The sequence below is a fragment of the Euprymna scolopes genome, chromosome 44 (genome assembly GCF_053919585.1).
Source record: "Euprymna scolopes isolate OS-2025 chromosome 44, ASM5391958v1, whole genome shotgun sequence".
NCBI lineage: Eukaryota > Metazoa > Mollusca > Cephalopoda > Sepiida > Sepiolidae > Euprymna > Euprymna scolopes.
The window spans coordinates 35,280,640-35,307,953 of record NC_136525.1 but is presented as its reverse complement, the minus strand read 5'-3'; the positions used below and the strand labels follow the sequence as shown (position 1 = coordinate 35,307,953).

The 27,314-nt window shown below is 33.8% G+C and overlaps 1 protein-coding gene across 2 annotated transcripts in view; it reads right to left on the bottom strand.

Moving 5' to 3' along the window:
• LOC145268784 (uncharacterized) overlaps positions 1-27,314 on the bottom strand; it is a 305,082-nt gene that overhangs the window by 83,508 nt on the left and 194,260 nt on the right. The window contains exon 1 of one of the 2 annotated variants that reach the window (XM_080124400.1): positions 4,642-4,814. The exons of the other annotated variant lie outside the window; for it this stretch is intronic. Within the exon in view, the coding sequence (XP_079980526.1) occupies positions 4,642-4,662 (21 nt within the window). The 5' untranslated portion in view covers positions 4,663-4,814. Of the gene's footprint in view, positions 1-4,641; positions 4,815-27,314 lie in introns of those variants that run through there. 2 annotated transcript variants of the gene reach the window in all.

Here is a 27,314-nt window from a genome sequence, read left to right as displayed (position 1 = left end):
ACGAAATAATACATAATACATATGAAATAATACATTCTACATACGAAATAATACATTCTACATACGAAATAATACATGATACATACGAAATAATACATAATACATATGAAATAATACATAATACATATGAAATAATACATTCTACATACAAATTCCAAAAATATCTGTTAAAAAAACAGTTAAAAATAAGTCATACACCATCCAATATGACCATGCAATTCCTACAGATAAAACAAAAAAAAAACAAAAACTGAGCTATTAAACCTGAGATAGTGATATGAGACAAGAAGAAGAAAGAAGCAACCTTAGTAGAAGTTCGTGTCTTCAATGATGCTGGGTTAAACAGAGTTGAGAAGGAAAAGATAACGAAATACTAAGGTCTTGTGTACGGCATGAAAACAAACTGGAATCTTAGGAAGATCGCCATCATGCAACCAGACTCATGAAAAAGAATTTCATAAAATACCTGGCAAATATACCATGCGAATCAAGTGCAAGAGAGATACAAATGAATTGCACTTAAAAGAACGGCTAGAATCTTAAAAATCTCTCAGTTGAAAAGTGTGAGATAGGATACCCCATCTCCACCCAGCCAAATTAAATAATTAAATTACATAAATTATAATTAAATTACATAAATTATAATTAAATTACATAAATTATAATTAAATTACATAAATTATAATTAAAAAAACAAAAGCTATACTTAAAAGTGTAACAACGTTTTCACTTTTTTCTTGCCCCCATCCCCCCCACTCCCCACCCCCGTCGAATCTGTGTTAGGAATGGATTTAATAATTTCCTTCTTATCAACTTTATTTTATTTCTTTGGAAGCTTGGTAAATTTATCGATTAACAGACTGTGTGGACCCCCCCCCCCAAAGCGATTCTACTTTTTCAGGCGATTACGTGTGTACACAAAAAATGTTGAAAAAAAAAAAAACAACAAAAAACTAAAAAAACAAAAAACAATTATTTAAAAATTTAGTGGTGCACCATTTTTGTATATAAATTTAACGTAAAATGATGCCCCATTTCCGGTCAGCTTTTTAAAACAGCTAACTAATTTTTTTTTTTTTTATCACTAACCCTAAGTCTGGGTGTCAAGATTGTAAAACCATATGTAATCTGCTAAATCATTACTTTCACTAAAAAAAAAAAAATAACGCACAGAATTTATTTCATATAGCAAAACAATAATTACTCTAAGCGCTAAAATTGTCCAAAAATACAGAACCATTTTCAGTTAAATTTATATATGAAACTGATCCCACACTATAAATACTAACTTGATTTTATATTTGTTTTTTTCTTTCGTCAAGTCTTTCAACATGTTCACACTGAAAAAAAATCTCGCTTTTTTTTGTAGAAGGTGATTTAACAGAGGTATTAATACTACTCCTACTAATAATAATAATAACAATACTAATAATAACAACAATAATACTACAAATATTACTATTACTACTACTACTAATAATAATATTAACACTACTACTACTAATAATAATATTAACACTACTACTACTACTACTAATAATAATAATCGTTTCTAAATTTTTGAGATGAGGATTGATTATTCGTATTATTTGGATTCTTCAGGCTACTATTCTCAACTTGAGTCTGCAGCACAATCGAAAAAGTACTTGCTGAAATTCAGTTGTAAAATTACACTATTCTGGAGGTTTAACATTTAATCCTCAGTGTGATGCCATACTCGAAATATAATTGCAAATTACTTAGGACTTCTAAGCAGTCATGTCTGACGGAACGAGAGCATGCCACCCCCTGGATTAAATAAAAGGTTTCGTTCAAAATTACAAGTTTGACACGATAAACCCGAAGAAAATCGGAGATTACATCGGCCGAAACGTTATGAAAATAACTGTCAAAATGAGAACAAAGAATCCAAATAACATGAAAAAATAATATGAAAAAATAATATGAAAAAATAATATCAAAAAATAATATTAAAAAATATCAAAAAATAATATCAAAAAATAATATGAAAAAATAATAGAAAAAATAATAGAAAAAAAATATGAAAAAATAACATGAAAAAATAATATCAAAAAATAATATCAAAAAATAATGCCACCCCTTGGATTAAATAAAACGTTTCGTTCAAAATTACAAGTTTGACACGATAAACCGAAGAAAATCGGAGATTACATCGGCCGAAACGTTATGAAAATAACTGTCAAAATGAGAACAAAGAATCCAAATAACATGAAACAATAATATGAAAAAATAATATGAAAAAATAATATAAAAAAATATGAAAAAATAACATGAAAAAATGATATCAAAAAATAATATCAAAAAATAATATCAAAAAATAATATCAAAAAATAATATCAAAAAATAATATAAAAAAATATGAAAAAATAACATGAAAAAATGATATCAAAAAATAATATCAAAAAATAATATCAAAAAATAATATCAAAAAATAATATAAAAAAATAATATCAAAAAATATGAAAAAATAATATGAAAAAATAACATGAAAAAATAATACAACAATACCGGAAGTTTTATTTTAACTTTATTAGGCGCTTCTAGACTTTTAGAACGAAATTTCGGAAATCGTAATACTGAACTTCACAGTAAAACAAAAAGAAAATGGTATCTCCGTATTCCTCGTATTTGTAAGTTGATTATATCCAAAAATTACGAAAATCGCTAAGATAGAAAATTATTTATTAAAGAAAATAGAATTTGAAGAAAACGATCGTATTTGCTTATGTAAAACACAGGAGAGTTCAAAAGGGAGGTAATTTTTCGTTTCGATTTAAGCAAGATGACCGCAATTTTTTACCTGCTAACATGATTTTAACATTGTTTTTATTTTTGTATTCTTTTAATAATTCAGTAATGTTTTAGTAATGTCGATTGCATAATTTGAAAGCTAACAATGTAATTTATTCGAATTAACAAAAAAACTCAGTAGAAACTATTGTTTTTTTTTTTTTTTTCGTCTGTAAACTCCATTTATCGGCTACAAAATTTCGTTCTGCTAGTGTAGAAGCGCCTTTTATTATTATTTTGAACGACTACATTTTCCCCTAACTTAACTAAAATGGTGCTCGTTTACATTGGTGACCTTTTAAGCCAACGCATTTCAGGTGTAAACATTACGTACTTACGTATCATCACGAAATTAGAATAATTTCCAAAATTTACGAAAAAAATGATACAAATATATGATATGCTAGAAATATTTTAAATGAAAAATCACCCACAATTACAAATGAAATGGCGGAGCCTTAATTTTAGTCAATTTACGTCAGCGATTATCTCCCTTGTTTGTCATACTGAATTGGTCGCATAACTCTTCCACATTAAAACATACAATAAAACTCAATTCGACAAATTCTATTTTTAATTGTAACAACTGTTCTACTACTGGATCATTTTTGTGCAATTTTTTGGAATTTATATTAATTTCGTCATGACACGCAAGTACGTAATAATGTTTTCACCTGAAATGCGTTAGTTTAAAAGATCATCAATGCGAACAAGCACAAAGTTGTTGTACTTCAGGATTTATTTATTTATTATTATTTTCTTTTCTTTTTTTCTTTCTTTTTTTTCATTTTAATGCAATTATTTTAGCGGAACGGCTGTCATCACCATAGTAAAATTTTGTTTTTGTAATCGTCTGTTTTATTTCCGTTTTCCTTTTTACATTGTTTGATATTTATGTAGAACACAGACCATGTTGAAATAATAACGCAATTATTTAGAAACCTATTCTTAACGTAAGGAGAGGGTGTTTACTTTTTTTTTTAACTTGAAAATCCTATTTAAACAAAAATAGCATGGTTCGTATTCTGCATGAGGACTCCCTTTTCTTTTTTTTTTTCCTGGCGTCCAAATTTTTATTTATTCATTTGTTTACCTCAAATATACCACAGCCATTGCCCTCGGCCTCCAAAACCTTTAGAATCTCTGCCATTCTAGAAATAGTCCCTGTTGATTGCGGTATGTTGCTGGTCCCGTGCCCGTGCAGTTCCAGGAGGTCCACTTTCCCAGGTTTTGCCTCCTCTCTTTTTTTGTTTATTGCTAATCGCATGAGGTGCTCCTACTGGAGAATGCCGACGGGGCGGCTCAGGCATTTTTATAAGCTTGAGTGCTCTTCCTCTGAGACGCTGGCTTTTCAATCCCATTTTCCCGACCCTTGTGTCATATCTTCCCGGCATGGGAGAGAGATAAATAACTTGCAACAGTGATAGGGACCCGATTTAAAAAGGAGGCAGCTTGAGTGGGGAATTTGACAATAAGTTGTTTTTTTTATCACATTACATTTAAATTTCTGCGCGTTGCTATTGCCAAGAAAACAGGAAGCAGGAAAGAAATTTCAAAGCAAAGCGGTCGGAGGGGGGGGGCGTCGAAAATCTTAAATCGTAAACTTCTTCGACAACTTCCGGTTTGTTCCGTAAATCGCAATCGGAGACATTGAGCCGATATATGGATCCACAGAGGTGTACGCCCCCCCCCCCTGCTGCGTGTGCGCGCGCACGCACACACGCGCGCGCAACAACAACAAACGCTTTGTTATTTCGAAAAAAAAAAAGTAAATTAATAATTCAACGGTAGATCAAGAAAAACGAAAATAAATAAAAGATTCAAACTTACAACTGTTGTGTGTTGCCGCATGTTGTTTTTGTTGGAGGTAATCGTGGTAGCAATTTTGAGATCGACAGAAAAAAAAAACTAAACGAGAATAAGGGTAAATATATATATATATATATATATATATATAAAATAGTCAAGGTGCGTGCTTTTTTTATTTTTTCGCTGCTGAAAAATCTTCCTTTTTTTTTCTTCTCGTTTTGAAACTTTGAAACCGATCGGATATGTTTGCTTTTAAATTAAATCCTTCTTCCGTAAGCAAATAATAAAAATATGTTAAAAACAACTTAATTATTGTTCAAAACAAAAAATATGACGTATTTTTTTCAACCTTATTTTTCAAATCATAGATCATTTACTTCGATGCATATAAATATTATAAATACTTTTTTTTTTTTAATCCGTTTTTAAGTCCAGAAAACAACTTAAAAATGTTTTAACAAATATTTAAAAAAAATACTTTTTTTTTTTTTTTGGAATAAATAGATTAAAATAATTTAAAGTTTCAAAATTATTATTATTATTATTATTATTGACTTTTAAAAAACTTATGCAAAAAATATATTGCGTTATTATTTTTTCTGGTTGTAATAATCCGTATATAGCAGATTGGTTGCGATTTTTTCGCTTTTGCTGTTCGTTTGTGTTTTTTTAAAGAAATAAATTATTTGCGATTTTTCATTTTTTTTTTTATAATAAATACTTTTTGTATTTTTGCATTATAAGTTTTTGATGTTATGGACTTTGAAGATTAACATCTTCATTTTTTTTTTTTTTTAATTTGGATGTTGCATGTATGTTGTGTTTTTGATTCGATGCAATAAAAACAAAACGCATACATACAGATGGTTTGAAAAAAAAAAAGAAAAGAAAAACTTTCTACTTTCTTTTACTAGTCGTGATTAAAACTGTAGCTGTACCATTTCCAAGTCTGTTTGGCGAAGGAAATTACAAACGTCGGCCTTTTATCTCTGTTACACCGAAGAATGTGTGTGTGTGTGTGTGTGTGTGTGTGTGTGTGTGTGTGTGATAATATAAAAAAAAAAGAGTCTATAAATAAAGACACTATACATAAAAAGGAAAGCAAGTAGTTTTCAAAAGACCAAGTATTTGTTTTTTATCAAACATAGTGCGCGTCCGACAGGAATGACGTCGGTAAAAGTGGGCGGAGCCAGCATAAAGAGAACCGATAAAAAGTCAGAATCAAACAACGAAAGCGGGAGGGGAAAGGAGTGAGTGATTGACGCCTGTCAGTGAAATAAACACGCCCCATTTTCTTTTCTTTTCTTTCTTTTTTTTCAAATATAAATAATTTTTCTTAAGTGACTATTCTCGTGTGTGCGTCATTTTGTTTAAAAACATCCAGCACGGTTAGTGCAGGCCCTCGAGCTTAGATCGGAATAGAGAATGGTTCTGTTTGACTATTCTCCCAGGCATTACTAAATCCTTTTGAATGGGAATGTCGACGGGGATGATCGTGACAAAATTTGAACCTATCCAAAATTTCGTAAACCTTTTTTTTTTTTTTTTTTTTTTTTGCGGCAATGAATTCCTCGCACTAAACTGATCTCATATTTAAGGCTAGAAGCCATTCGAAGATATGGATTAATGAGATGGAATTGTAGTCAGCTGAGAGACGAAGAATATTATGAGAGGATTGAAGATAATTGACAGAGGAGTCTACACTGACGTTGAACGTAAGGTAATCTGCAGGAAGCAGTCTACAAATGGAAAAGGATTTGTAAAGAACCTCTGTTTATGAAAATTACGCTTAGCGTTAGGAACACGGAAAAGGAAGAGATACTCATTTATATTTCATAAACTTTTTTTGGAGCACAAAATTCTTAACAAGAGTTGCAATTATGAAAGAAACACTTATTTTATTACCAGCAGGAAGACCCAACGTTGCCCGAGATAGAATGAGGATCAACGAATGTGTCACACTTTCAATACTTTTATTGTCACCAGAAATTGGCGAAATCGATCATTTTTCGATCGAATTGCCTGCTTTGGTTGGAGACCCACCGAGGTGCACCGAGAAGAAGCTTCACATGCCTCCCCGCAGTGACAGTCCACAATATCTTTATCTGTGCCTAAATCAAAACGTAGATTCCATGAACAAAGCTTCTTTCTTAAAACTGCACGCCTGTGGAACTTTATTCCATTTATCTGCTTCCCAGCTGACTACAACTTGGTTATCTTCAAGTCCAACATAAACAAATTCTTGATGAACCGTCCCCTTAAATAATCCAATTTACTAAATTTCCATTACTTACGATTACTACAATATTGTCCCATTGACTACTGTACACTCTATAACCATTATCCTCAAGTGGCCTCCGAGCCTTGATAAGTGATGACAAATATTTTAATGGAAAGTGCTCCGAAGAACTCTAAGCTCGACAAGTAACAAAATCCCACCCCTACGCTGTAGAAATCTCTAGATGCCGGAAAGCATCAAATAGTTTCTTCCCTCGGACAGCTAGACTTTGGAATTCCCTCTAGGATCTGTTTCCTCGACGATACTGACATGCAGAAGTTTATGCTTAATATGAATAGACATCTTGCTGCTCAACATTGTATCCCTACAAATTTTGCCCGAAATATTAGCCTTTTACATCCAAGTGGCACCAAACCTTGTTTGGGGTAAAAAGGCAATAGAAAAAAATTAATAATGGCTTGGATTAAAGTTTAAAATGTAAAAGTCAAGTACCATAGTTCAATTGTGCTCTAAACAGAAACATTAATTTCAAACGCACCCCTGTCTTATCAAAGAACCTACTGTTGATTTTATATGCCGGGCCCTTCTGCTTGTGCGGTGATAAAAATTATTGTGTCACTTTCAGACATGATAGAAGTCTCTTATCGCTCTTGGGAGTTGTACACAACTGGCCAACTAGTAGATGGTCTGCAACAAAAATGAAAACCGGTTTTTATCAAACGGAAATGGAATCATGTCGTCTTTTATATGGCGACAATTTTATCGTTTCAAGAAAATAATAAGGTGGATACAAGTTCACTAATACAGATGAATAAAAAATATCTGATGTACATAGACAATCTGGAACTTTTTTTCCAGAACAAAAAGGAACATAAAACAAACACTACTAGAATCTTCAGCCAGAATATCTGAATGGAATTTGGTATGGAAAACTGGAGAGAACGGAAGGCATAGAACTACCCAACCAAGCATAGATAGGTGAACATTTTTTTTTTTTTTTTTACACAGTGATCACCACTTATCAAGGCCCGGAAGCCACTCAGGGATAAGGGTTATTGCAAGTACATTACGTTAGTGTGGAGATTTGATGAAGTGTTTATTTAAGGGGGCGGTTCATTAGGAATTTGTTAACATTGGACTTGAAGACATTCAAGTTGTAGTCAGGTGGGAAGCAGGCAGACGGAACAGAGTTCCACAGGCGTGCAGTTCTAAGAAAGAAGCTTTGTTCATGGAATCCGCGTTTTGATTTAGGCACAGATATAGAGTGGGGGAAATTTTTCACAGTGGATTCAGCTAGACGGGTGTTTTTCGTGAAAGATTGGCGAGGGGGGACCAGAGATTGGAGTTCAGACGAGCACCTGCCATGAAAATAATGATAAAACAAGGATAGGCTCGCAACGTCTCTTCTGTGGGAGAGAGGTTGCAGGGTAGAGAAAAGGGCATCCCCCACTAAGGCACAAAGTCTATTTTGTACTCTGTCAAGGCAGGATAGGCTGTTTTTGGCCGCTCCTGCCCAGATATGGCAACAGTATCCCATCTTCCATGACACCTATACATATTTGGGAGTTCTGGAAGTGGACACCATCGACGCAACATAAATAAAAGAAAAAATTGAAAAGGAATGGCCCAGAAGAATCAGAAAATTATTATGAATTAAACTGCATAGCAGAAACCTAATCAAAGGTATTAACCCATGGGCAGTATTATGGCACTATTTCTAGTATCACTGATTGTGTGGTTCCCCACCGCCATAGCCGGAGTGTGATTTGGTCGCGCGGAGCGATACACTGCGAAGGGAACCGCAATGCAATTTCATGATTCCCTTTCTCTTTGTTCCTGGCAGTCATTTTGGCTCTCTGTAAAGAAAGATGGGAGTCACTAGTTAAGAATAGTTAGCCGATAATTAAAAAGTTTAATTGTTAATTGCTGTTGATTTTTTTAAAATTGTAAAATATTGTAACATATAATGTAGAAACTAAAATAGTTAAGATTTGATATATGTATATTGTGATTGTGTTGCGTGTCATTTAATCTGCCTTAAATGCTGGCACGGTGGTGAATGCTGAAGACTATTCCAGTCAAAGGAACTCCAACCTGAAGAAGATTCTAGTTAGAATAGCAACACTAGAATGAAGACGTCATCCTGAGAAAGTGAAGGAGCCAGCCACACCCAAATTCCAAAGTATGCTTTTACTCTTTGACTCTGAGAAAAAGACGTCTAAGCGACTTATTCTCATATTCTGTTATAATCTGGTGCCGTTTTAAGACATTTACATAACACGTGGGTCGGACATACTATTGACCGCCCACCGTGCTACAGATTCGTACCGTTCCCAGAACATTTCTTGTAACTGCTGGATGGTCACTCTGGTGACTGGCCTATCGTATTGCAGTAGCACTAGTAAGACTCTCTGGACCGTTTATAGTGTTGTGTAGCAGGTACATATTGAAAGAGATGACTGGTTTATATAGGAGACACATTAACGGGACATTTAATGGGGGCTCAGAACAGATGATGACGATAATGCGGGAGACATAATAGTTCTTATAACACAAATAGAATGATAATGACATTTTTATAAAATATCGTCATGACGACGTGATGATAATTCTTGAGGGCTTCATATTATTAATACAGACTGGGGGATATGATGCAACAGTTTTCTTAACACATATAGAGGGGAGGAGATACTTCACTTATGATGGAGGATGCACATTACTTGTAAGGGGGGGTATACAAGGTTCATTAAGATGAATATACAAAACACAATTTACCTTTTCGGTTGTAAAGATGACACAGTTACAAAATTATTGATTTCTTTATTCTTCAACCGGCCGATTGGTGATGTCAGGAATTCAAGCCTTTTTTACTACATGGTCTACTCTTCTCCCTTCGCCTCTAAGGGGCTCCCACTCTCCAACTGACTATCACTGTGTGTGATCTGTTCTGATTATCTGATCCTAATCAACATCAAACCCTCGATTCCTATATCGAGAAATCTCCTTTGTTTATGATGTCAGAAGTGTGGTTCCCAACGTGACTAACTTTCACGTGGATTCACATATGTCTGTCTAAACACACTTTTGGCAAACAAAGAATCCTCAATTCTAATTGTTTAATATCTAACCTATTTTTAAACAATATTTTTTTAACTCACATTGTCCATTCTTTTAACTGACATTTTTCATATCCAATTATTCTAAAAGAATGGACAATCGTTTTTTCAGACATAAATATTATTTAGCTATTTCTAAAAGAATTAACAATCGACTAAATTCCTCAGATTCCAATTATCCATTATCTTTAACACTTGCCTACAGGGTTCGATTCTAGCCTTTTCCTAATATTATTTTCACTTATCTAGTCTGCCTTCTTACTTACATGAGAAGGGGACAGCTCTTCTCATGTAACAATAGGCTAGACCAAAGAAGAACTGAGGCATCTCAACCATAAGACCAAGAAACATATGACCATGCTGTAAGAAATTCTGCAGAAATAAGCAGGCTCCTCATTGGTCGGTTTAACTGCCCACGATTTTGTTTAAACCTATCAGATTGACTGTTTTACTAATTGCCTAGGGTATTCTTGGGGTTAAATTTATCTTTCAGCCCGTCAGTTTTCACACAGACAACTGGTCAGAAATGGACGTACGAAAACTCACGAGGCTTGTAGCCTCAAAACCCCTTTGTCTCAATAAGACGCATTAATGTCCTGATGTGGGGCGAAATTTTATTATCATTTGCAAACACCACTGCCCTTATCTGGCCAAAATATTATATTAATCACACACTGTCGTGCTCTGTGAATTGATTGACTTTCATAATTACTTATGTCCTTCAGAGGCAAAATTAAGGTCTACATTTTGACCTGTCCTTTGTCCGCCATTTGGACGGTTATGCACAATGAACTCCATGATGACTACTGGACTCACAGCATTCATCCTTGGAAGGCATCACTAACTCATCGACCTGTTGCAGCTATTCTTCCAACAGTATGGAGTATTGTATCCTGCATTATGCAAAGATAAACGATGAACTACTACCTTTTTCGAGTATTACCAACCCTGATCGGCAGATAGCTAAAGATGCCGCATCTTTTGCAATTTGGATCTTTTTACTTTAATAAAATTTACGTTGAAGTTTAAAGGCGAGCTTGTTGTAATTTCTGATTGTTTTCTTTCATTCTGCCAAGGGCAAAACCGAGGTAAGAGAATATCCCACAATGCCCTACACCCAAAAGATGGTACTGGTCAACTCCCAAAAGATGGTACTGGTCAACACCCAAAAGATGGTACTGGTCAACTCCCAAAAGATGGTACTGGTCAACACCCAAAAGATGGTACTGGTCAACACCCAAAAGATGGTACTGGTCAACACCCAAAAGATGGTACTGGTCAACTCCCAAAAGATGGTACTGGTCAACACCCAAAAGATGGTACTGGTCAACTCTAGATGAAAAGGAAAAACGGAGGAAGAGTACTAGTTTGTATAGAAGATTGTGTGAATGACACGAAAAAAGATATAATGCAGTACACCTAACCCTAACCCTTACCTCCCTCACTCGTTCCAATACACTGAGTAACCGTCTTGTAACGTCACCTGTTCACCGTCTGTACAGCGAAAAACTCCCCCACTCCTCCAAGCGATCTGCTTTATATTACATTCACCCTCGCGAGATCACATGAGACCGTTTCTGTTAAATATCGCAGACGCCATTTTGGTTTCTCTTTTTTCTGTCCAACGCGCATGACAGGCAGACACGTGGGCGCTTCACAGGTAGGTGGTGTGTATGTCCGTTTCTATATTCCCCACAGAACGGATAATTACGGCAGTAAGGAACACTGGAAAAATGAACAAGATAGAAACGAGAGAGACAAAGGGATAAGACGAGAAGATACAAGTGATACAATAATGAAAACGGTTGAAATATTAAGGAAAATCCTTGAATGCAGAAACTAATAAACATGAGCGACAAATGCTCTACCACACGGAATTGGAAAATGTGAGTAATCTAGTATCAAGTGGCAAGGTTCTTTTGGGGGATGGCTACTACACAACGAGACATGATGGAGTATGTAAGTACATCCACTGGACCATCTGTAAAAAATTAAATATCCAATGTAGCAGCAAATCCTGGGAACATCAACCTGAAAGAACAATTGGAAATGACTTATGTACCACACATTATGACCAAATATCAAGGTCTCATGTATGATGTGAAAAGAAACTGGAATCTTAGGGAGATATCAATCATACCAGTTATTATAGGTGCTACAGGGCTTTTGAAGAAGAACTTGAAGTCCTACCTAACTAATATTCCTGGTGAACCAAGTGCAAAAGAGATCCAGACAATTGCACTTAAGGGAACAACGAGGATACTAAAAAGATCTCTCGGTTGGCTTCAATAAAAAGCAGGGCAATGTTGGCAGCTGGTTTGGCTGCCCCATACCCAGCATTACAATCTTCAAAGGAAGAAAATTTAAAAAAAAATCACATAGCGACAGAAGTAAAACAAAAAGAGAGAGAAACACCATATGGAATCAAGAAAACTGAAACCATAAAAAAAAATGTCGACATCAACTAGCATCATACCAAATAGTTGTGGAGGACCAGGAAGGATGGAAAGACCAAGGAGAGAAAGCACTAACCAGACCTCCACTGGATAAGTGTGAAGAGGATTGGGGTTTTGTAGAGGTTTTTTGCCACTCAAATTTCAGTGACAACCAATGGTCGCTGCCAAGGAGAAATTAATGGTAAACGGTTGTTGCGATAACGCAATTTAATTTGCAAAGTTATCAGAAGGGTGTAGAGTACTGGGAATCCGGGGAGACTTGTCACGTAGACTCCAGGGAACACTACAGGCTGTTCTCAAAAAGAAATCTTTGATAATGGCGTGTGGGAAAACTACTACTACTACTACTAATAATAATAATAATAATAATAATAATAATAACTGACGGTACCTGTGGAAATTCCACAGGGACTCATTCATATGTAATATATTGATGTTGGCATTCTGTAAGATATTCAGTGTAAATGGAGACGCTCTGACATTGTAGCTATTTTATTAAAACTGCAAAAGTATTTACTCAAGCAAGCAGGGACGCCCGGCGTAGCCAGGTCATAAAACACGCTTAAATATATTTTATTTCTAGCAGATTTCGTATATATTATTATAGGGTAAATGTTCTATCGATTTTTATTTATTATAAAGTTGCAATTTCAAAAAGAAAAAATATATCTATATGACTTGGGTTCATCAGCTTAAATCAAAACCGAATCCCAAACTTATGAAGAATTCTTGATAAAATTATTAAAAAATAAAATAGATTATTGGAGTGCCATCAGCTATAATCGAAACCGAAACAAAAACTTGAAGAATTCTTGGTAAAAGTACATAACAATTAAACTACCTGGATGTATCGTGACACAGAAAATAATATATATATAAAATATTAATATCTAGATGTAGATGATAATAAATATAATAATAATAATAACAACAACTAGCGGGACCTGTGGAAATTCCACAGCGGCATCTTTCATATTTAATATATTGCTGCTGGGTATTCTGTGGGCGTTCAGCATGAAGACAGCATCATTATTCTAGCCCTTTTGTTAAAACTAAAAATATTTATCTAAGCAAGTCTATATATTAATAAAATAACGTGTAGAACAATATAAAAAAGAGGTGAGTTATTAATTTCCCCCTATCTAATATTATATGCATGACCGTTAAAAAAATAATATAAAGTAATGATTGCAAAAGTAAAAAATAGATGAGTTGAGTGCCATCAGCTATAATCGAAGACGAAACCAAAACTTATCAAGAATTCTTGGCAAAATTATTTGTTACAAGAAATGGAAGAACACAACAATTATTAAACGACAGCCACTCGAAAGAAAAAAGATGTAAGCGTGACACACAAAGTAACACACACGCCATCGTATTAATATATCGATTCACGAAAACACCAGCATCGATCATTCGGTCGGTCTCTCTCACTCTCCAACAATAAAAAATGTAAACAAGTTAAACAATAAACTACAGGAACGCATCAGTGTTTTTCCTAAACACACGCACACATAGATGAGCGTATGTACACACACACACACACACACACACACACACACACACACGAAAATGTAGTAGTAGCAATAATATTTTAAATAACGAAAATACCAGCGTTGGTAGGTCGGTTAGCCTCTCTCTCTCTCTCTCTCAAACAATAAAAAATGTAAAAAAAATAAAATAAAATAAACAATACAAAAAACAAATAACTGCTGTAGATATCATTACAAAATATAGAACTACAGTGATGCATCAATTTTTGTTCCAAATATTTTAAATTAGAAAACTTATAGCGTCTGCCGGCCGAGAGATTTGTGGTATCGTTTGTGATATCGTTTTTTACTACGGAATAACTTAAAATCAATTATTTCTTAACAACTTTTGCATTTACCAAAAAGATAAAACCCTAAATTTTATAGAATTATAAACAAATATAGCGGCGGTGAAAACACGCTAATCGAATGCCACCTGAAGCGTTCGTAAATATGTATTCCAGAATTAAATCATATTAATATATATATATAGATGATAATAATAATAATAATAATAATAATAATAATAATAATAATAATAATAATAATAATGTCCTAAAAACAAAGAAACATCACATACAATCATGGAAACAAAAACTGTATGAATGTAAGTTAACCAACCTGCGCCTACGCCCCTTCCCCATTTTTTGTCACTATAAACTAGCGCCACATCAGATAAGTGAGTGTGGTCAAGGAGGATGGAAAGACCGAAGAGAGAAAGTACTAACCTAACCTCCATTGAATGAATGCAAAGATAATTGGGACATTGGGGAGGATTATTGCCACTCTAAATTCCAGTGACGACCAATGGTTGCCACAAACAAGAAATCAATGGTAAACAGCTATTGCGATAACGCAAAATAATTTGCAAAGGTTATCGAAAGAGATGGTGAGTACAGATAATATGAGGAAACTTTTTGTCACTCAGACTCCAGGGAACACCACATATTGTTCTCAAAGAAAAATCTTCGAGGTTAACTCTCATCTCAAACATCCAGAAACGTAATTGTTTTACATGATTATTTAATTTTAATTAAAAAGTCCTGAACAGGAGATATATGTGACAAAAAGGGTTAGAGAATTGCAATAATCGTCGGATGATTATGTATTTCTACACTATTTTCAAAGCGTTCATCCAATCTGCACGATTAGCAATAAAAATATTAGGTTAAACATAAATAGGAGCGGCGGATAACGACGGACGAAGCCTGTTATAGTGATTCATGGGCGCACCTAAAATTATGGCTATAAAATGGCGTCTAATGTTTTGTGGAGTTAGAAAGAAGACGAAAAGAAATTGAAATAAATAAAATTTACGATAATTTTATTCGGACGTCATTTTTTTTTTCTTTACTCTGACGTCAGTTCTATTTTTCTTTCGTAACTAACATGATTATTGATTTGAAAGTTGTTAATATCGGTTTTAAACGATTTTTTTAAAAACTGGTTTAAAAATAAATGTCCTTTGGTTTAGAGCAACGCAAATAATATCCAGAAAGAAAGAAAAAGATTATATATATATATATATATAAACTACTTCATTTACTCACATAAAATTAATATACGAAAGTATAAATTTATGCGTAAACTTTAAGTATATGCTTCAATACGTAGGTAAAGCTAGTTAGTAAGTTATAAAATATATATGGCGATTACGATACACTGATTATTCCGTGTTTCATCCACTCTAGGACTCTTCAGGCTTATGCATAAGCCTGAAGAGTCATAGAGTGGATGAAATGTGGAATATCCAGTGTAATTTAATCGCCATATGTATATATAATATATATATATATATATATATATATATATATATATATATATATATACACACACACATACATACACGAAATTAAAATGGCGGCGGAGAGATCTAGAGGTTCGACATTTCGCCCGTCTTATGCGGACTTTCTTAAGAGGGCTGGTCAATGGCGAGAGGGTCGAATGTTTTTGGCTATATATACTTATAGGGGGTGTTTTTATATAAATAAAATGTTATATACATATATACAGTTTATGATGGTTGTGAAAAATATATAAAAGAAATTAGAGAGAGAAAGGGAGTATTCAGGTTTATCCTGTATCTGAATTTTTTTCATTAATAATGATTTTCGACAGATAGGGAAACATATGGAAGAAGCCTTTTCTTTGCTTAATTGTATTATTATTAGATTGGGAAAATGAGAGCAAGTTTAATTAAACGACGTGTTGATTTATTGCGTATGTGTTTCATGAGAGTCGCATTATTCATTTGTATATTTTAAAACTAAACATTAATCAGAAGTGATTTTTCCAGGGCAGCAGACAGAATTTGATGAACGATGTTATCATATATATATGTGTGTGTGTGTGTGTGTGTATTGAGTAAAACGATTCATAATTTTGAATTAAAAATCATTTTCAAAAGGAAAACAAAATCAAATAGATTGTACGCTCGTTTCAGAAACGATGTTCATTTTATTTAAATTGACAATAAATATTCACAATTATTTGACAAAGATCTTGTCCTTTAATAACAAAGTCTTCTCATCAGTAAGAATAGGGGGAGGAAACAGTTAAAGGCACCAAAATAAAACTAGCATTTTAGTCGTGTGTAAGGCAGATATTTTTGGAAATATTTAAAAATAAAAATGAAATGAAATTAAAATAAAATAAACCCATATATATATATATATATATATATATATATATATATGCGAATTAGTTCCCCAAGCAAATTATTCCTCGTAATATATAATAAACAATAGAAGATTGATTCTATAATAATTCATACGTAATCTGCATAATATATATATATATATATATATATATATATATATATATATATATATATATATATATATAAGAATTACAGTTAAGTTTACCAAAATGATCCAAGATGGCAAAACTAAAGTAAATTATAAATATTAAAGAATTAATATTTATAAAGTAATCTCAACCAGATGTAAAAGCTCGATAAAACCATATAGGAGATAGAGCTTGTAATAAGAACAAGTAGTTAATAAAACATGTTAAAAAACGCTTTGAAAAAGAGTAAAAACATTTAATTTTAAAAAGGAAACACTAAATAAATGGATAGTCCTTAATCAGAGGATAGGATTTAGCAAAATGCTTGCAAAAGTATTTGATGAAACTACAAGTAAGTCATAGATCTTATTTGATAACAAATAGTGAAGCAGAGGGAATAGGGTGAATAAAAAAGTGATTTCACGTGAATGGATAGTCTGGTGAAGGGTAAAATTTCCAATGACGGTAAAATCCAAAGATGCAGAATCAGAGAAAGTTAGTTAAATTTCCATTCGCACAAGTAAAATCCAAGGGAATCGCGTAATTGGAAGATGGTCCAAAGTAATCCAAAAGGCAGAAATCCGTGGAATGATTCACAAATATGTACAAGGAAAAGGGAAAGAATTCCAATATATTATTAAAAGAAAGATAAAATGTGCGTAAAAAAGAAATGGATCAAATATACTGCTCGACAGTCGAGCTGTATATTTGATCCATTTTTTCTTACATGTTTTATTAACTACTTGTTTTATATATATATATATATATATATATATATATATATATATATATATATATATTGTTTTGAAAAAAAGAAAAACCGAATGAATTTATAAAATGGTGATCAACTTTTTGTCCCTATTGCAGGGGACATCCTCAAGATATTAAATGGAAAAATGCAGAAGAAAACGATCATAGACCATATGTAAGTGAAAAGAAAACAGTGTTAAAATCCTACCCATAACGAGAAGGAAACGATGTGTGTGTATGGGAAGGTTGGGTTATTTAATGTCTATATATAGCACTTTTAAAAAGACGTTATTTAAATACATATGTACAAGCCTTTTTCCCCCTAATCTTATTCATTTTGTTTAAATTATTTACGGAAAAGTGGTTTGGGAAAATAGTATGAATTAACCAGGATCTGTCTTTATATTTTGTTCTTCGATTATTATTTTTCCTATACTAGAGGCTAAATGGTATATATATATATATATATATATATATATATAAAAAGTACTTCATTTACTCACATAAATTTAATATACGAAAGTATAGATTTATGCGTAAACTTTAAGTATTTACTTCAAAAGTGCTCAATACGTAGGTAGAGCTATATATATATATATATATATATATATATATATATATATATATATAATAATTTATAAAATATATATGGCGATTAAGCTACACTGAATATTCTGCGTTTCATCGGCGCATAAGCCTGACGAATCCTATAGTGGATGAAACGCAGAATATTCAGTGTAGCTTAATCGCCATATATATTTTATAAATTACTATATATATATATATATATATATATATATATATATATATATATATATATATATATATATATATATATAGTTGTAGCTCTAGGAAAAGGGCCATGAAAAAAAAGACCCGAAAAATATGTTTAAGTAGAAAAGTGTACAAGAAAGTTATACAAAATAAAGGTTATCAGCATTTTCCGACTTTTAGAACGTTGTAGTCTCGCGTTTAGTTGCGATAATTCCCCACGACCGTATTAAACTCGAGGTTTGATAATGATAAGAAGAGTCCAATATGAGTGAATGGGTAAATTCCCATAACAGCGCCCCCCCAAGCCTTTACTCTGCAAGGGGTACTAGCACCATTTTTTTTTTTTTTTTTTTTGTGATTGATAGTTAAAACTTCCTTTTCCTTCCCGATCGGCGGCATTCTGGAGCTGCTTGGGGTGGTTCGATGTCGAAAGTGTCATATATCATCCCTGCCCATCATGAAGAAGAGGCCACTTAGGATCATCCAATAGATGCTTTCTCATTTGGTTAAGGTGTCTTTAATGAGTGAATTTAGGACGCTGAGTGATGTACACAAAATTTCCGATTCTTTTCTCTATTTTGCCCAGTTCTCAGAAATTATGGTTAAGTGTGATCCTATATGTCTGAAAAAGCTGTTTTCTGTGTATGTAAATTAATGATTGATAAGTCTGGCCCCGAATCTAACAGAAGCTTACGTTTTTATTTAATATTTCCACCAGCACATATTTACGCGCATTTTTATCGTCTTTTTCGTTCATTCTAGTGAGTTGTACCCCGACTTTTAATTTGGTCTTTCGCTTTACAGAAAACGCTTTTATTTCTAATTCTGTTATTAATTTTTGTGTGATATGCCCAGTCTTTAGCGCACCGATAACATGGGCTTGGTAGTGACTTATTTTAATTTCCAGTAAATTGGTTTTCTATGCGTGACGAGAATAATGTCCTTTCTTTTTATTTTCTCTGGAGAATAGGGGTTTGGCTTTTTATGTATCTTTCTTATGTACGCGACGCCGGATTCTTATATGTATTTTGGACCATTTTAACGTTAATCACTCGTTTGCAGTTTTCTGTTAACTTTTAAAATGTAAGATTTGGTGTTCACATTCTAATTTAATTAAAATTCTGCGTTGAACTTCAGAGTCATTCGCCGATACCAATCCATGTACAAATATCAGGCCTTTGAAATTGTCAGCACTCAGTTCAGCTAGTTTAAAAGTGTCGAAATTTTTGTTTATATTGATACAAATATTAAATAGTCCTCGTGATTTTTCTTGGTTAAGTTCAGATATTTTCATCTTCTATGAAATAATGACGTTTTGGGGCTGAACAGTTCTATTAAGAGTTTTACAGTTTCGGAAAAAAGTTAAGCCACGTCTTTCGCGGTAAAATAGAATCTATCAACAAAATTATGACACCATTTTGAATCTATTTTTACAAGTTTCCGAAACAATAATACAAAATCTAAAAAAAAAAAAAAAAAGAAAAAGTATCAAATCTGAAAAGTTATGAAAGTTGATAAAAGATAAAGAATTTCTTGCATTTGGTAAAAGTCATTTATTGTAATTTGTTCAATCCTATTTATTTTTTATTGTTGCCGTTTGTAATACTGCTGCTAGGAATATAACCTAAGCATAAACTGTTAAGGATATTTTTGTGACAACGAAAACGGTTGTCGAATTAAAGGAAAACAAAGCTTCTTTATAAACAACAACTTATAGTTAAGAACTTCCGCATTCTGCGAAGGATAAGGCAGTAAAAGTATACCATCGTTTATAATTTGAAACCAGATCCATAGCGTCCTGCCAGTTTCTTGTTACAATCAGATCTCCCTTGATTGTCTATTTCCAGTTCATTTTTAAATCTTCCTCTTTTTCTATCAGGGTTCCATTGGAGCACTTGGTTGGCAATTCTCATATCCGAGCCAATCTAGACATCATTTACAGATTGAGAATACTATCTGTGTTATATTATGGGGTTCTAAAAAGGGGTCCGTTGCGTAATGTGAATATGTTCTATAACGACGTACATGCTAAAAAGTTGGGTTTATCTTTTTCTGTATATTCGTGTACGTGTAAATGCGTGTATGTATACACGTCGTATCATTTAGTTTATCGTCTAATGTGTATAGTTTAACATTTCTGCAACAGTTCTATCAGGAAACGATTGACGTGGACGTATCGAAACAGTTGTTGACAAACAGTTCTTTTTAACAGCTGTAAATAACACAACATATACCTGAATTATTTACGAACATTTATTTTCATGATCCGGCCGGCATTTTCAGAGATTACACGTTTTTTACATCTTGGCTGCCTGAAATGACGCCACTCCCTGCGTGATGGAGAGCAACTCTTGAGTCGCCCGTTCCTTCTGATGTTCAGTTAACGACTGCCTAGAATCCCCCCAAATCTGTGTGTCATTTCGTGTCTCAGACCAATAGCTGATGTAACCCCAATCTAGTTATTTGTTTATGCATACCAAAATCATGTTTACATCTATTTTCACATTCCTTTTGCGATATTATCATATTATACGTAAAACATTTTTTCCCAATTTAATTGTTTATTTTTCTAATCATAATAATTAATCCAGCGACCTGCCGTCGCTCAAATAAAAAAATAATAATAACGACGCTCGAATAAAATAATAATAATAATAATAATAATAATAATGCTTGTCACAGTTAACAGATACTACGCTATGATCACAGCCCAAAGGGTCACAACATTACACCTGTTGGTTAGTGCAGCTTATATTAATTTGGTTGATAGATTCGATCACTTAATTTGGTCCTTAGACATGTATTTATATTTGGGTATAGACTGATAAAAGCTATGACAGTGTCAGTGAATATAAGGAAATACGTAAGAAAGTTGGTTGACTGTCATGTTTTCTTTGAGCTGTCCGGTGGAAAAAGTGACGAGAGAAGAGAGGTGAGGCAACGTTTTGTGGCGTTAAAGAAACTCCCCGGGGGCTGCTTTTCTCGATTCTCAAAGCGGTTGAAGGGTAACAAAGCACGGACGCACGTTTGCAAATGCATGTGAAATGACGTCACCGGTAAAGAAAAAGACTATAAAAAGGAGAAAGAACACGTTCGAGACGTGGATGACGTTCGAGATCACGTTCGGAATTAAGTTTTATTCGGGAATGCACCCGGAAATAAATGTCGTTGTTACAATGGGAAAAACGCGAGTTGAAGTTCTTTCCTATTCTTTGTTTACTTTAAAGGCTACAACATGTCGGGTAACGTTACAGAAGTAGTCCTTCAAACGACCTTTGTAATTGATGGGCCTTGGTAACTGATTGGTCTTTGGAGGTCTCTTTTCTAGTGTTTAAATTTTTGCGGAAGATTTTAGGGAGGTATTGTTAGTGAAAATTGTTTTTAGAAATGTTAGATGATAAACACTAACCGAAATAAATAATTTAAAACCATAAAATCACCAAAGAGATATTTTATATAGGCTTGAAATGGAAGTTTACATTGATAGAAAAGCACAAAATGTTTGTTAATGTTATTAGTCCTTACAGAACAAATTGGATTCATTAGCTGAACGATTGAAGAAGTTTGTCAATAACTTAAGAACCATTAACTTCCCTACTCAATATATATCTATCTATAAACATAAAAGCGAAAATGTGTGTGTATGTATGTGCTTATGTGTGTGCACTTTTTCTGTATGTCCGTAAAAGGCTTTTTTCGGGGGAGCGCTCGGTCGGCTCACTCGTTCTTAAAACTTTTTATATGCTGTCTAGATGATAATATGTACGACTTAACAACGGGGGTTGCGCGTGTATTTAATTTGCCCGACTTTTAAACACTATTTTTTCCAGATGTTTAGATCGCCGCGTGTTTCTTTCGCTATAAAAAAAAGCAAGACTGTATATAGAATTTGCCGGGTGGTCTCCAGAAAGCGATGTAAACGGTTGGTCAATGTCGGCTTTTCACCCTCATATCAGAGGATTGCTTTCATTTGAACAAGATTCCCATAATAAACGGGGAACTGCTTTTCCTACCCAAAGTTAGGTTTTCACCTCATTAAAAACTGTCCCCGCAGAAAATTTTAACCATTGCTTACGTCGTCGTAAATCTTAACTTCGCGACTTCTATTTGACCTCATTAAGCGGGCACCTGTCAATTCTACTTAAATAAATTCAAACGTCTCTCACTTACTCTTTCTTGCTGGCCGAGCGGTTAACGTCCCACGTTTTTTTTCCAACTTCTCTGAGGGCTTTAGGTTCGATCTTAACTACCTACCAAAACTTTTTTTATTTATTTAAGAGCACACACGCCTCCAAACACCCGGGAAACGCAGGGTATACCCACTAATCTATATATAAAAAAGGCAAAATATGTGTGTGTGTGTGTGTGTGTGTGTGTGTGTGTGTGTGTGTGTGTGTGTGTGTGTGTGTGCGTGTTTGCATGTCTCATAAAAACTTTCGACAGAAGCGACGGATTATTGCCAGATCGGTATCATTTTGAAACTCGAACCATCGGACGATAAATATCGAAAAATTGGCTAAAAACATTCATTCCTTCACATCAACTGGACCCCTTTCTACATGGAGTGGTAGCAAAAAAAATCCTTCCTTCATTTTCCTTTTCTACTACTACTACGACGAGGATGACGTCATGTTTGACTTAGAAAACTTTGACGTTAGTTTAACTTGCTGTTTTTTTAAACGTTTAATTTTATCTGTTTTCACTTCTCTGTCTCTTTGGCGTCTTGGTAACGTGTCAGACATTTTTTTTCCGCCTTAGCCCCGAGACTTCGAGTTCGAGACTACCTCCCTACCAAAACTTTTTTTCTTTTACATCTCTAACACCCGAGCAACGTTTTTTTTTTATATTATTTTAACAGGGTTATTACTTCGCTTATTCTTTAGTTTACCTCCGCTACACACACCTCCAAACACGCGGTTGTTATCTTAAGATTGCGGGTTCGATCCGCAAGCGTTATATATGTCATTTTGTTTCTGCTTTTCGCTGTTTTTTTTTTTTTGCTTTATTTATTTATTTTTTGTTTAACATCGTTTTTATTTTTTTTTTGCTTTATTTATTTTTTTTTTGCTTTATTTATTTATTTTTTGTTTAACATCGTTTTTATTTTTACAATATTTAAACAAGGTTATAACTTAGCCACCCCTACACAGACACACACCTACAAAGATCTGGGCAACGCCGGGCGCCCAGCTAGTATATATATAGAAGGCAAAATGTGTGTTAGTGTGTGCGTTTTTTGTGCATGTCCGAGGGGGGCGATTGGGGCGGTTATTGTTTCTTAGAACCTTTTACATATTACCTAGATTATAATATCCCTTATTTACGAAAGAGGTCGCGTCTATCTTTTATTTGAGCGACTTTTACACGCTATTTTCATGCTATTTTTTACTCTCCGTGTGTTTGTTTGGCTTTTCAGTATAAAAGCGAAACTGAATCCATAGCCAAACGAGCTCCCTGGCATTTGTGCCAGGGATGTCCAGAAAGTAATGAGCTTTGATCAATGCTGGGAAAACCGCCATATCAGACAATTGCTACTCATTTGGACACTCCCCTTTTCATGGGAAGCTGGTTTTCCCCAAGATTTTGGGGAAACTGGCTTTCAGCCAAAGTGAAGTGCGGGATTTCATTCCCCTATGGCGTGATGTTCGACCTCATTAAATTTACTTACCTGTCACTTAACTTTTTAACCGTTTAATTTCAACCATTCACAATACCGCTGCCCTCAGAGTCCCGGTAAGTTATTAGGCTATTTGCCTCAAGGTTTCAGGTTCGAGCCTACCTGCCTACCAATTTTTTTTTCTTTTACGCCTCCAAACATCCAGGCAACGCCGGGCACCCTCGCTAGTATAATATAAACACTTTTCTACAAGGAGCAGTCGCTTATTTTGCTGATATTTTCGATCGTCTTGCCTTAATTTAAACCTACGTCACTTCCGGTTTGGTGATGGGCGCAATAGCAAACACGTCACGTTTTTTTTCCACATTCTTTTTCTTCTTCGCGGTATGGGTCCGAGCCTGCCTGTCTGCCACTATTTTTTTTCTTTTTGCTCAACACACACCTCCAAACATCCAAGCAACGCCAGCACTCGGGCTAGTAGATATATATATATATATATATACATACACACACACACACACACACACCACTTTTTTGGAAATTTTATAAGTTCGAAATCTCGGCGACTATTGACCAGAATTTAACAAATGAAGATTCGTAGGAAAGGTAATGACCTGAATTGTTTAGTGGACAATGTGACATTTGCCTGTAAGGTCGCACATTACTGTTTAAACAAGTGGGGGATCACTTTTTTAGATCAATTTGACGTAAAATGAGCATCCACTTTATGGCCACCTTGACTATAAAATGGGTGTTTATTTTACGATAAATTAATATAGAAAAGTGCTCTCCCACTTTTTCAAACTATAATTTATTTATATAATTGTAATTACTCCTTTCTTGGGGTTGGTAATTTAAATAGGATTTTTTGTAGGTGGAAAGATACTGCACCTTTACCAATGTTTCAGTTATAGTCATTTGCTTTCTTAGTTTTGCATATGGATTAAAAAATATCTCACATTTCCTCAAAACCTCTGGCCTTGATGGGTTTTCATACATAAAGTAAATTTCATATTGTATAAAGATTATTTGATATTGGAGATATTCATAATCGTATCTTATTCCCAAAGGAGGGGAGATATAACATATGAGAAATATTTGGAATCAAGTTTCCCCTTGTTTTTATTTCAGATCATTTGGAACTATAACAGCAAGTTTTAGTCTCCGCTCCATCAAGGCCAGAGGTTTTGGATATATGTTTTAATTATTTCAACCACAGGAGTTTGCTTAAATCATTACAAGTTGTTTCAATCGACAATAAAATTATCCTATTTTGGCTTCGATTGTCTGATGAGATCGGTAAGATAATTTTATTGTTCTGTCGATTGAAACAACTTGTAATGATTTAAGAAAAATTACCGAGGACGAAATAATAAACACATTTAGCTCTACTAACGTATTGAGCATTTTCCCCTGTTTTTGCCACGTATACCTACGAATATATATATATATATATATATATATATATATATAGAGAGAGAGAGAGAGAGAGAAATAAAAAGGAACAAACCGTATTATGTGTTCATCAACGTTTCGTCTTTATTTCGAGACTTCCTCTGGATGAATGAGATTAACTTTGACCGCTATTATGACCCCTTAAAATTTATTGTTTTGGGGTCAAATCAAGTTATTAAGTTAGATCCATGTCCAAGGTACCTATATCTAAAATTTCAAGTGTGCAGACTTAAAATTGTCGGAGGACATACATATACACACTAGTAGCCAAATTGATTATTGAAATGCTCATATCTTTCGTTCTATGGTGCGAAACTTTCGATGTTTAAAATTACATTTAAAATGACAATTAGTAAAAAAGAACGTTTATTCTTAAATCAATAAAGTATGCCCAAATTCACATACATTTGTATATATAGTATCCTGGCAGGTCAGCTTTAGTTTTGTTACTTTGGGATACATTTTGCTTATTTTTTTTTGTTTTTTTGTGGTTGTCTCTTCTGTGGCAGTGCCAGGCCACTAATATATATCTATATATCTATAAAAGTGAAAGTATCTGTGTGGGTGTGTGTGTGTCTGTGTACATTTCCCTACGCAATAACTCTGTCAATTTTTAGTCTACAGACTCGAAATTTGATATACAGGGTACTGAGATTTGGGAAAATCGATGCGATCGGTTTTTGGCAAGAAATTTGGCAATTAATAGGTCAAAGTTTAACGATTTGACCTTTGAGAACTCTATCAAACTCCTTCGACAATGTTAAGTCTACACACTTGAAATTTTAGATATAGGTACCTTGGACATGGATCTAACTTAATAACTTGATTTGAGCCCAAAATAATAAATTTTAAGGGGTAATTATAGGGGTCAAAGTTTTAAAAAATTGACCGCTTTTTTTTTTGCTCAACATACACCTCCAAATACCCGGGCATCCATGCTAGTATAATATATATATATATATATATATAAATACACACACACACACACACACACACCAGTTATTTACATACCTCGCTACAACTTGTACGATTATTTAGTCCACTATGCAACTCTATCGTTGGACCAAATCACTTGAAAGGGGCTACTCACGGAGAGAGAAAATAAACGTCAGTATTTCTCACTGTCCTTCCTTCAAAAAAAAAAAAAAAATGCGTGGGTACAGATAAATAGGAAGGTTTTAAGTATTTAAAGTATTTATTTATTCTTTTAATAGCAACGACTTTAATATGACGACACCAGGAAAACAAGAGTGCGAGAGAGATGATGGCGACTGAAATGGTGATGGTGGTGGTTTGGAAAAAGATAAACATAGTAAAATAAACAACGTTTACTAGTAATTCTATTAATAGATCCCATAAAAGAAAATGGCGGATAGCTCACATAGGTCCGGCCTGTTTTGATCAATATAACATCGCGCGACATTTGCAAGATTGAAAACATATGTGACAAAATGCAGGGGGGGGGGGAGATAGGGGAGAAGACGAAAGAAAGGAGGGAAATAGAGAATATACCAGCAGAGATTGTATAAATATATACATAAATAAATCAAATAAAATTTTAATAGAAAATAAAACAGTACCTCTCAGTGTTGTGACGTCGGTTTAAAGAGACCACGTGACATAGTTTATGAATGAATGCGTAAAAAAAGACCGAACTCAATGAAATTACGGAAGTCGTTCCAGTTTTATGAATGAATCACTGACGCAAATAAAACAAATCAACGTTAAGAGTCGCGGAAATGAGCTTCATGCTGTATTCACCGGACTTTTAGACGGAGCTTAATATTTTTTAAAACTTTTATTTGCCTCAAACAAGGAAATATAACTACTTTTTTTTTCACTGTTTTTTTTTTCACCCCAAACAAGGCACAGTGCCACTAAGTTGCAAGAGATTACTATTTGGGACCAAATTTGCAAGGATACTATGTAGGGAGTTGGGCAGCGAGGTGTCTGTTCACATTACACTTG